The sequence below is a fragment of the Canis lupus genome, chromosome 16 (assembly GCF_048164855.1).
Source record: "Canis lupus baileyi chromosome 16, mCanLup2.hap1, whole genome shotgun sequence".
NCBI lineage: Eukaryota > Metazoa > Chordata > Mammalia > Carnivora > Canidae > Canis > Canis lupus.
In genome coordinates, this window is record NC_132853.1 from 12,763,274 (window position 1) to 12,775,297 (window position 12,024).

Genomic DNA, 12,024 nt, shown 5'->3' on the forward strand with positions numbered 1-12,024 from the left:
TGTCGGCGATGTCACCACACACCAGGGTCCCCTGAGTGGCGGAGCCCAGGGCACGTTAGGGAATGTGCTGGAAGGCAGGATCCTACTGACAGCAGGAATTTAGAAAGATGACGCACCTCATTTCAGAATAAAATGTGGAACAATGTGGAAGATTTGCTGAGCACATCTAGGGACAAGCAGAGGCAAAGCCTGTCCTGGGGGGGCGGTGTTGTGGTTCACTGCAAGCACTCCCTGCTCATTTCTTAGGGTCACAGACTCCGCAGGTCAGGAAGTGCGGCAACGCAAGGCCCCTCCTACCTGTGGCCCCCAGGGGATGGGCAGACACAGTCCTGGGTGAGGCCCTGAGAGAGGGAGGGGCCTCAAGATCCCCTGTGCACCTATGACCCCTGTGGGTACCGGCTGCACCCCCAGACCCAGCCTCCACAGTCCTGTCTCTGGCTGGCTCAATGGCCAGAGCTGACCCCTGACATGACAACCCAGGAGGTGGGGAACAATGGGGAGAACACGGGGAGGCCATGGCCACCCAGCACCAGTGGCCATTCTCAGGGCGGGAATGAGAAAACAGCTCCTTGCTGACCCATCCACGGCCCCAAGTGAAAATGCCTCCCTTATCCTCCAAGGGGGTTTCTGTGCCCAGACAGACCCAGACCCTTTGTTTCTGGTCAGGACCCAGGGCCTGTGCCTGTACCAGCCTGCTCCAGGCCTTGGCACTGGGCAGTGCCACATGGGCTCTTGGGCCCCTGCTTTGCAGACACAGCCTGCCTCCCAGGGACAGTGCATGCAGTGCCAGACTCAGAAACACCACCCTTCCCAGCGGTCCCCACACCCTTCAGTGTTGTCTCTGCCCTCCTCCCTGCGTGCTGGTCCAGGACAGTCCTCTTGGCAGTCATTGAGCAAGTGGCCAGCAGGCAGCCCACTGTGGGATAGCTTGTACCACGAGAGCTGCTGGCACATTTCCTGGGTGGCCCCATATGCCCCAGCCCCACATGGGGCTTAGCACTGGGATGCCTTCCCCCCAGGTGCCTGCCTGGTGCACACACGTGTTGCCCATACACAGATACCCCCCTCCCCATGTACACTCTGGACACAGCCAGGATGCACAGGTGCTCCTCACACATACCCCGTACCCAGCCCTTCCAAATGCAGCCCAGCTGGACGGGCCCTTAAGGGGGCACAGACTCAGGGATCCCTGGGTGGCGCAGCGGTTTGGCGCCTGCCTTTGGCCCAGGGCGCGATCCTGGAGATCCGGGATCGGGTCCCACGTCAGGCTCCCGGTGCATGGAGCCTGCTTCTCCCTCTACCTATGTCTCTGCCTCTCTCTCTCTCACTGTGTGCCTATCATGAATAAATTTGAAAAAAAAAAAAAAAAAAAGGGGGCACAGACTCACCCACAGAATGGTACTCACTACCAACAGGGTTGCCTCCAGGGTCACCAGCTGTGCCATCGGCAGCGAGGTTGCCAGCAGCGGGGTCTCCATCAGCACCTGCTGGGTCCATCCTCAAAGGGGGGGCTGGGGGAGGCCACAGGCAGCCCGAGTGAGGATCTGGTAGGGAGGAACAATGAGACAACGCTCATATGCTGGTGGGCAGCCCACCCAGGGTTCTCCTGTCACGGTGCATGTACCTGGGCCCACCTGAGAGGACCCATGAGCTGACCCACACAAGCACACCCACCAGGCACCAAGCTCCTATACCCAGCAGCCAGCAGGGTTCCTGAGAACATTTATTTTATACAACACCCTGCTCTGTGTTCGGAGGTTGTTCTGTTTCTCTTCCTTTAATCTGTGTACATGGGGCCTTGTAAAGACATACACAGTCTTCTTTGCATCTGAATAAGACACACGGAGCCTCCTGTGTGACCCCAAATCCTTACACAGGCACAGAAGGCAAGAGCTGCTCAGCTTCCTTCCCTGAAACTCCTCCAGAGGCAACCATTCCCAGGAGACTTTTCAGCTGTCCCTGCAGATGTTTACATTCATATTTCTTATTTTAAAAACAGATTTTATGTATTTATTTGAGAGAGAGAGAGCAAGCGAGCACACAAGCAGGAGCAGTGACAGAGGGAGAGGGAGAGGCAGCCTCCCTGATGAGCAGGGAGCCCGTGCGGGGCTCGATCCCAGGACCCCAGGATCATGACCTGACGCTTCACTTCCTGAGCCTCCAGACGCGCCTTGTTCACGTTTCTAAATAATATGCTGCTGTGGTTATTTCTTCAGTTTCCAGTCCTTCCTGTGACTGACCAACTTCAAGGTAAGAATTCACTATCACACCCCAGTCTGCCTGCATTACCCGCAACCTCCAGAGACAGCTGTGTGGGAGTCTTGCTGTGGCTCACTATTTACAGCAGACATGAGCGTAACTGTAAATATGGCCCACAGCTGAGCCATGGGTAGACTGTGGGTATTCTTCTTATCTTGCTGAGTTTGCTCCAGACGTCTGCTCTGGCCATGTGGGAGATGCAGGGCCGGTCCTCTCACTACAGACATCAACGGGACATGTTTTAGCCACTGACTTCTAGATAGCAGGCAACCCATAGTGGTGTTTCCTGATGGGAGAACAGTGCCCAGGGGGCCCTAGGATGATGGCTCCCATCCAGAGGCCGTGTTCCCGTCAAGACCACTGATCTGGAGTCCAGAGAGCACAGCCTTCCACCCGGGCAAGGGGGCAATATGCACCCCTGTGGAGCAGGGCCCTGGCAAGAGGGGCGACTGGAACAGCCAGAGGTGTGTATGAGCAACACAGGGTCCCCAGGGATCCCAGAAATGGTTGTTGTGGCACTTAGACTGCAACAGAAACACTTGTGGTCAAGCTGTGCAGGACATACAAGACTCCAGCCCAGGCAACACTGCCCCATCCAGCTGGGACTCCAGGAAGGCCAGACCTTAGGGAAATGCCTAGAGTAAGCCCCACTCTCGACCTGCCCTGCCAAGATACCCAAGCTCCAATAAAATCAACACGGGGGCCCTTTGTAGGTTGAGGCCACCAAGCTAAAGATCCACCCTCATGAAATGTCAAGCCATGCTCACCTGATCAAAGGTAACCAGCTAGGAATTAACTGCCTACTAGAACAAAAATCAACATTATTCATAGGAAGATAATAACAGAATCCAGAGTTGCTACAATGCATCGTTCAATGCTCTGTACATAATATAAAAATCATAAGATCCACCAAGAAACAGGAAAATATGACCCATAATCAAGGAGAAAAAAAAACAGTTAATAGAATCCAACTCCAAGTGGCTCAGATGTGGGATTTATCAGGGACAAACACAACTGTCATAAGTGTGAAAAACGAATGGAAAACACGTCCAAAAAAAAAGTAAATGAAAACATGTTCTTAATGAGTAAACAGATAAGAGAAAATGAAAATTATCTGAAACTATACAAAAGAACCACATGGTAATTCTCCAGTAAAAAGTACAATAACGGAAATGAACAATTCATTGACCAGGCTGGATGGTGGATTGGAAATGGCAGGTGAATCGGGGAACCTGAAGACAGATCAAGAGAAACGATCCAGGGATCCCTGGGTGGCGCAGCGGTTTGGCGCCTGCCTTTGGCCCAGGGCGCGATCCTGGAGACCCGGGATCGAGTCCCACGTCGGGCTCCCGGTGCGTGGAGCCTGCTTCTCCCTCTGCCTGTCTCTGCGCCTCTCTCTCTCTCTCTGTGACTATCATAAATAGATAAAATTAAAAAAAAAAAAAAAGAGAGAGAAAGGATCCGGATAGCCTGGGTGGCTCAGTGGTTTAGCGCCACCTTCAGTCCAGGGTGTGATCCTGGAGACCCAGGATCGAGTCCCGCGTCAGGCTTCTTTTTTTTTTTTTTTTTCCCCCGCGTCAGGCTTCCTGCATGGAGCCTGCTTCTCCCTCTGCCTGTGTCTCTGCCTCTTTCTCTCTCTCATGAATAAATAAATAAAATCTTAAAAAGAGAGAGAGAGAGAGAGAGAGAGAGAGAGAGAGAGGGAGGATCCTATGTAAAGAATGGGGGAGCAGGGTAGGCCAAAGGACACATGACCCCACTTCACTGGTGGCTGTTCCACGGCATTGCCACCACTGATGGGACCCACCAGTGTTGCAACACCTCTGTGCATTTACTCTCCTGTTCCTCACAACACCTCTCCTCAGGCCTGTGTCCTCCTGCCTCCATCTGAACAGCCGCCCTCCAGCCCTGTGGCACAGCTTCCCCCCGGGACTCCTGTCCTCTTTTCCCTCCTGGGTGATCCTGCATTCCTTGACTTTCAAGTCCTCACCTTTCTGTGTCCCTCCTATTCTAGAACCTTCCTGATAAGAATCGCAAAGGGAGAACAGTGAACAAGTCCTGGGTTGTCTGGGAAAGTCTTCACTGGCACTAGCTCTCAGCTGGATGCTCGGCTGTGTCTGGCTGGAGGTGAGAATCCACCCCCCAGAGACATGATACCAAGGGTCCAACACTGTCTTCTCCCACCTCGTGCAGTGCCCAGAGTCTGAAGCCACATGACTCCCAGTCGCATGTAGGAAGCTGGTCTCCTCCTGAAGGGCCTTCCCCTAACAGCATCCAGGGGCTCAGGAGGATGGGTGGGTGGGCACTGGGTGCCCTTCTGCCCTTCGGCTCTGGGACCTGTCTTATTTTCCTCGATTATTGCTGACCTCCAGTTCTCCACTTTGTGGGGTCAGTCCTCTTACTGAGATGTGGGGCTTCCTGGAAGAATCTCTGATTTTCTTATCTTGCCACGTCTCTGCCTTTGGGAAAGATTTCCTTAACTCTATTTTGCAAAATGTTCACTGAATTATTCATTTCTGCTATCAAAGTTTCATTAATCAAGAGCTCTTTCTCCCTTCACCCCAGGGGACCTCATGACTCAGTCTTTGTTTTTCTACACATTCTTCCATATCAACGCCCTCTTTCCTGCTCACCCGGCGAGTCTTTCCTCTCAGGAGCTTTGCTTAAGTGTCTGGAGACTACTGCTCATATTCAGGAGTGAGGTGCTGGCCTGCTGCTTAGGGACTGAGCAGGGGGCAGCCCTGGGGATGGCCGGCCTCCCTGTAACTGGGGGCCCGGAAGGTCTCTTCTCTTGGACTGACTATTGGAAAGAGATGCTCCCATCCACACCTGCAGGCCGGCACGGGGCTGCCACGACCCAGGTTCCAGGGGGGTCGGGGGCCGACCCCTCCCCCTGAAAACGTCCTGAGACCCTATTTCCAGCCCGGAGGCTCCCTGAGCACTGTGGCCAGGCTGAAGGCCACCCTTCTGTCCCAGGCTTCGGTGTCGTCAGGCTGCTGAACAGCCACACTTGGCAGCTGTTTTCCATCTCCACGGGTCTTTTCACCTCTTTGCCCTGAAGTATTTTTGCCTTTTAAAAAGGCAAAACTGTCTTTTTAAAATGCCTTTGCTGTCACTTTAGTGGGTGTTAAGTGAGGTGGGGACAAGAGGCCAGCAGCCAGTCTCAGTGGTCCTGGGCCCGTGCCTGTGCCTCCTAGCGTAAGCCCACTTCGGCGGAGCACATGTTCCGCTCACTGTGCTGCTGCATCTCTCTCACTCATTTCCTGAGGATTGCTGCACTGACCCCCCCAGTGTGGCTGGCCAGCCCTGTTCCTGGTGTTCCCCTCGCACACCTTCGCTGCCCAGAGGTGCACACAACTCCTCCACCGCAGCTCAGATGCCTGCATGCTCAGCCTGGGCTCCTCACCAGGAAGGAAGAGATGGGACCACATGAGGGGTGCTCCCCACAGGGCACTGCAGCCCCACAACATCCAGAGCCTGAGCCTGCAGGCCAGGGTGGGAGGCTGTGATGGCCAAAGCAAAGCAGCACAGATGGGAGGGTAAAACAATAAAAACATGACTTCTCACAGTTCTGGACACTGGAAGTCAAATACCCAGGTGCTGGCAGCGCTGGTTCCTCCAGAGGCCTCTCTCCTTGTATGCAGACGGCTGTCCTCCCCCAGATGGCTCCCCATCTCTTCATCATAAGGGGCACCAGTCAGATTGGATTAGGGCCCATCCTAGTGGCCTCGTTCTACCCGAATCACCTCTGGAAAGACCCCATCTCCAAATACGATCACAGTCTGAGGAGCTGAGGGTTAGGGCTTCACCGTGTGAGTGTTTCTGGAGGCACAATTCGGCCACAACGGGGTCCCGGACACCTGCTGGTCCTTTTCCAGGATGGCAGCGGTGCTGGTACTCTGGTTCTATGGGGAAGGGGCTGAGGGGCAGGGGAACCCAGCTCCGACCCTGCAAGAGAGCAGAGGGCTGACATCCCTTTTACAGGCGAGGAAGCAGCCTCCACTGGGACGAGACCAGAGTTTTCCCCCAGCTCTTTCCTTCCACCACTGTTCACTTTGATGTGCTTTCAGTTGACTTTTTAGTTTACTAAGGCAATCGTGCGTATCGTAGGACATTTGGAATATGACATAAATTTGCAAACTTTGAAAAATTCACACAAATTATAAAAAGCTACAGTCACAGCACATTACCCTTCTGGTCATCCCCCTCCCCACCCCCCTCCCCGACACCCTGGGCGCCTGTCTCTCTGCAGAGACGTCTGGTGAGGGTCAGCATTCCTACCCCGCTGCTGCCCTCGGGCATTTCGGAGCCCACGTGTCATCACTGCAGGCCCAGCACGCTCCTGACAACAAACTCCTGTCTCCTAACTCAAGACACAGAAGGGCAGAGGGGAGATGCTTTAGGCATAACTCCTGTTTTAACGTAGAAAATCATAATTTCTCTTCGTTGCGGGTCTCCTCCAGGATCTTGCTCTGAAGTCACAAGTGTTTTCTTACACTTTCTGAGTAGCTCAAGTGGCTGATAAATGTCACACATGGTGATTGCCTTAGAACCAGGTGCTCCAGCTGGGCAACCAAGGCTTCCCCAGGGCCCCTGGACTACCCTTGGCCTGGCCACCACTGCCCCTGCCCCACCGTGACCATGGACCCACCCATCTCCTACCAGCACCCCCCACCCCTGTGCCTAACCCCACTTGGCTTTGCCCATACCTGGCCCTGCCAGGGCCCTCCTTATCACTGCCCCACCCAAAGACATCCCCCCCAGACAGAGACTCGGGCACCCCCACACTGGGAGCTTGGGGCAGGCCCCCAAGGCACACAGGTAGTGGGGTGGGCTTTCAGGGGGAGGGCCAGGAGCTGGAGTGAGTGGACTGTCCTCACCTGCTGGTCCCACACGTAGCAGATGAGCCACTTTCATTGCTCACAGATGCCCACCAGGTCCAGTATCAATCTGTCCCACTGTTTGTTTATTGCTGGCCCTTTCCTGGGGTCCTGAGGGGGCGGTCCAATGTCACAAGTCCCCTGGGGGGCCATGCTGAGGAGACCCTCGAGGCCCACCAGAGGGTCCCCAACAGGGCAAACAGGACACACCCCAGGTCCCTGGGGTCCCCCTGTCCCAGGAGCCACCGGGAGCCCTGCCCGTTTCCTCCTCCGGTCATTCCTTTGCCCCAGCAGACACACCTCACTCAGACCCCGTTCCTCGCGGGGTCACCTTCGGCGGCCTGCAAGCCTCAGCAAGCCAAAGTGCTGGCTGGGCCTGCTACACACTGTCAGCACCACTGTCGAACGTTTCTGGAGCCCCTGACAGTTCACAGCGTGCTACATGTGTCCAGAACCGTCTCTCAGGCAGGGTCCATCCACAGACCCACCACGGGCAGTAAGCTCCTGGAACACATGTGGGGCCCGCATCCCTGGACAGAGGGCTGGGGTGGGGAAGAGCGAGGAGTTGAAGTAAGGGTGGGAGCTCCTCAGGTGTCTCCCATCCAAGGAAAAGGGCCAAGCACCAGGTCCTGCAGGGATCACCAAGGGCCACGTGGTGGCTCCTCCTCCCGGCCTCGTCTCTGGGTCCTACTGCAGGCGGCTCCCTATGCTTCCCAGGGCGGCAGGCCACAGAGGGGCTGCTGAAGGGTCTCCAGGGGAGGCTGCGGACAGCCCATCTACAGCCCTCCCTCCAGCAAAGCCAGCGCCCCAGGCCACCCCCATTTGATCAGAATCCTAATCCTAATGATGAGCAACGTCAGTGCAGGGCATTGAGCCCTTCACACCAGGTCAGCATGAGAGGAGCCCTGCCCTGCAGTCTATTCTCCCCTTGGGGCGGCTCTCCCCACGCGGAGTCCCGGACCAACTGCATGGCCCCCATGATCTCTGCATGGCAGCCACCGCAATGCTGGTCAGCTCAGGACGGAGGCAGACGACCCTATGGCTCTCGTTCCAAGATGCCCCTACCGTTCCAAGAGAGGCCACAGGCTACCTCCCCCTTTTCTCCGAGGAGCATGGAAGCTGGCGGTGGGTGAGGGCTGTGTCCCCAGACCAACCCTGGGGCAGGCACACAGATCCACCGTCCTCCTCGGGCAAGGGTGAGGCCACTGAACCCCGCGCAGCTCTCCTTCACAACCTGTGTTTCATCTGGACCCTGGAATCTGAATCCCCCAGGCAGGGGCAGTGGCCCAGGGAAGCCTATGTACCACCAAGGTCTGGTTCACCCTGCAGCAAACTGCTTTACCTGACCTCACTTTATTTTTTTTAAGATTTTTTATTTATTTATTCATAGAGACAGAGAGAGAGAGAGAGAGAGAGAGAGAGAGAGAGAGAGAGGCAGAGACACAGGCAGAGGGAGAAGCAGGCACCATGCAGAGAGCCCGACGTGGGACTCCATCCAGGGTCTCCAGGATCACATCCTGGGCTGCAGGCAGCGCTAAACCACTGCATCACAGGGGCTGCCCCTGACCTCACTTTAAAGCAAAAAAAGTCGTGTGGGGTCCAAGTTGTCTTTAGCTGAAAATGTGGATTGGAGCCTGCAAGCCCTGCCAGGGCTGCCCAGCTTTCCAGAGCCTGCCGGTGAGTGCCTCCTGGCAACTTCGGAACCTCCGCTTAAAACAGTCAACATGTGCAACTCTTTTAGGCGTCAGGACACATTCCCACTGGGAACCAACCAATCGACGCATCAGAACGTCTGCCTCAGGGGCCCAGTCCCCCCCCCGCTGAGGCCCCATGGCAAAACCACCTGCAGGAGGTGCAGCCAGGCAACCCCCCAGCCCCTGGAGCTTACCTGGGCGCCCAGTGGGGTGACCCGCCCCCTGCCCAAGGAAGCCTCAAGGGTACATGAGGACCAGCAGGGGGCGCTCCCAGCCCTCACATACGGTAGCCACAGCCGCACAGGGGAACTCAGCTCTCCTCCCAGGGACTTGAGAAGCGCCCACTGAGGCAGCCGCTGGCAACGTCCTCCCTGTTCTACTTTCTAGGCTTTGCCACAACTTGTGCGTCCTGAGCACTATTCCCGCGCCATCCCCAAGTCAAGCCATTCTGTGGCTAAAATAACCGGCTATTTTACTTTCAAAGTCGACCCGGCCCACTCAGCATTTGCAGGAAGTTTCGGACACTGCTGGGCCCTTGATGGCCCAGCCGGCCCAGCCTTGCCGCTCGGCACCCTGACCAAGCCAGACCTAAGACCTCCTGAAAGCCAGTCATTCAACCAGCCCCAGCCAGGGCGGGCACCTGAGCAGGGTCACCCTCCCAGGGGCATCACCCCCTTCAGACAGAGCCCCCCACCCCGGGCACCAGCAGGGGTTCTGGGCCAGCAGCACGGCAAAGTGGGCAGTGTGTGGTAAGTGAAGGCACGGGAACCACACGCAGGCCCGGCCCGGCTGGGACCTGGCTCACCCCTCAATGCCACTTAGGCAAGGCAGTGTGGGCCCAGCACATCCTTCAGCCCCAGGGTCTCCCCACCAGGCTCCTGGCTCAGGACCAGCAGTGTGCCACGGACACTTCCTGGTGTCTCCTGACCTAAAGCTGCCGTCTGAATAACCCAGAAAGGTGGAAATTAAAGGACCTCGAAAGAAGCTGCATTGTGGCTGAGGAGCCCAGTGTAGGCAGCGGGCCGGTGCTCTGCCCTCTGACTATCCGTCTGTCCATCCGTCCGTCCAGGACAGCAGGCCGCAGCACACACCATGGTTAACCAAGGTGCCTGCTGTGTGAACCCTGCAGGTGGACCCTAGGCCCTTCATCTTGGGGTGATGATGGGACTGCCAGCTCCCATGCTGCACCCCCGGAGCTGCCTCACCATGAGCTGGGGCCCTTCTGAGAGATGAGACCTCCCTAGGTCCCACGTGTGCTCCCAGTCCGCTGGGCCTTCAGGATGCTGTCACCCCCTTACTGACGACGCCCGTGGCAAGAACACGGTGGAGGTGGGTTAGAGGGCATGGGATCGGCGCCAGCTGCAGAGCTGCAGATGCCATCACCCTCTCTGGGGGACTGTCCCCTCCTGGCCCTGCACTGCCCAGCCTCCTCCTGCTTTAAGTGCAAGACGTACCTTGGTTAATAGCATAAGAGGCCTCAACACTGACTTCTTATATCATCACAGGTGGAAATGGTGATATCCAGGGAAGACTGGAGTTAGAATATAGAATTAAAATGAAAAAAATAAATAAATAAAATGAACTTTGCCGGGATGCCTGGGGGGCTCAGCAGTTGAGTGTCTGCCTTCAGCTCAGGGCATGATCCTGGGGTCCTGGGATCGAGTCCCACATCCCAGGGAGCCTGCTTCTCCCCACCTCTGCCTCTCTCTCTGGGTCTCTCATGAATAAATAAATAAAATCTTTTTAAAAAATAAATTAAATTAACTTTGCCTTTTTTTTTTTTACTTTAAAAGCAAGCTCTATGCCCGCCCAGCAGCTTGAACTCATGACCTAGAGATGAAGAGATGCACGCTCTACTGACAGAGCCAGCCAGCTGCACCTCATCTTCTCCTTTTATATTTTTAGTGTTCATACCACAAAACTTAAAATTACACATGTGGTTCACCTATCTCTGCTGGGCGCACTGGTCTGGACTGAGAAAGCACCGGGGCAGACAGCAGAATGGCCTGTAGGTGCCCCAGTAGAGATGCCACGCCTAGATCCACGCAGCATGACAGGCACAGAGCCAGGCCACAGCCCTGCTCCACACAACAGCATCGGGGGACTCACTGTGCTGTCCCCAAATTCCAAACGCAGGTGGGGCTGGGTGGCCACCCCACACACGGGGGGTGCGTGGCCTGAATCCCGAAAACAGGGGCCGCTCATGTCTCTTCGGTGAAACGAGAACACTAATTGGAAAGCTGTTTCCATTGGTTTTAAGGCCAAATTAAATGTCTGCATCCACATCTCAGGGATTTTTTTAAAGCTTTAATGATATATAATATAGCATAAAACCTACTCTTTCAAAGCACACAAGTCAGCGTTTTTAGTACATTTAGGTTCAAGAGAACATTACACTTGCCTCATCCTGGCACATTTTCCATGCAACAGGATCACCCTGGAGCCATCAGCAGTCGCTCCCCCACCCAAATCCATGCCGTCTCCGGGGGCTGGCCAGCATTGGACACGCACCAAGACGTGTCACCCAGTTTGCAGTTGTTGGGGCCAAACCATGGTGCAGCACATGCTGGCACCCTTCCCCTTCCGTGGCTGGATAATGTTCTGCGGTACAGACAGGCCACAGTCACCTGGGCGATTTCTGCCTGTGCTGCTGCCGATGTCGGCACGGTGCCCACATAGGTGCCTGCTGCTGATTCTCTGTGGACGCCAGAGCTGGGCTGAGCTGGGCCAAGCAACTGTGTTTTGCCGGTGAGGAGCTGCTTCCCCCAGCTTCCCCCACAGAGCACAGAGGTCCTGATTTCTGCACATTCTTGCCAACACATGCTGGTGTCTCTGCCTTTTCTGTCTTATCCATCCTAGTGGGAGTGATTTTTAACTTACTGATTTAACTCAAGAGTCATTCCTTTCTTTAAAAATTAACAATTTAAAACACAGGCAAGTAACCACGTGGAGGGGGTGGTGGTGTCTGGAGCAGCTGTGGGAGGGGCTCACACTGCTGCTTCCCTGCTGGCCATGAAGGCTTTCTGCAAGCACGCAGCAGTGTGCACGTGGTCAGGGCTGCTCTGGTTCACTGAGTGGCTTCAGCCCTGCAGCTGCAGCCCAGGGAGGAACCGGCCTCCTGCGTTCTGCCTGTTCTGCCCGGGGCCTCACCCAACAGGCCCTGCAGGGACCCTTCCCACCAGGTGCAGGCT

At 55.7% G+C, this 12,024-nt stretch overlaps 1 protein-coding gene across 19 annotated transcripts in view; it reads right to left on the reverse strand.

Moving 5' to 3' along the window:
• Positions 1-12,024, reverse strand: part of EXD3 (exonuclease 3'-5' domain containing 3) — an 81,978-nt gene that overhangs the window by 58,057 nt on the left and 11,897 nt on the right. For 17 of the 19 annotated variants that reach the window (XM_072778938.1, XM_072778922.1, XM_072778926.1 and 14 more), the window contains one exon: positions 1,389-1,544. In XM_072778938.1, the coding sequence (XP_072635039.1) occupies positions 1,389-1,497 (109 nt within the window). In that variant the 5' untranslated portion in view covers positions 1,498-1,544. Of the gene's footprint in view, positions 1-1,388; positions 1,545-10,287; positions 10,365-12,024 lie in introns of all 19 variants that reach the window. The other 2 variants (XM_072778928.1, XM_072778920.1) reach the window with 2 other exon arrangements.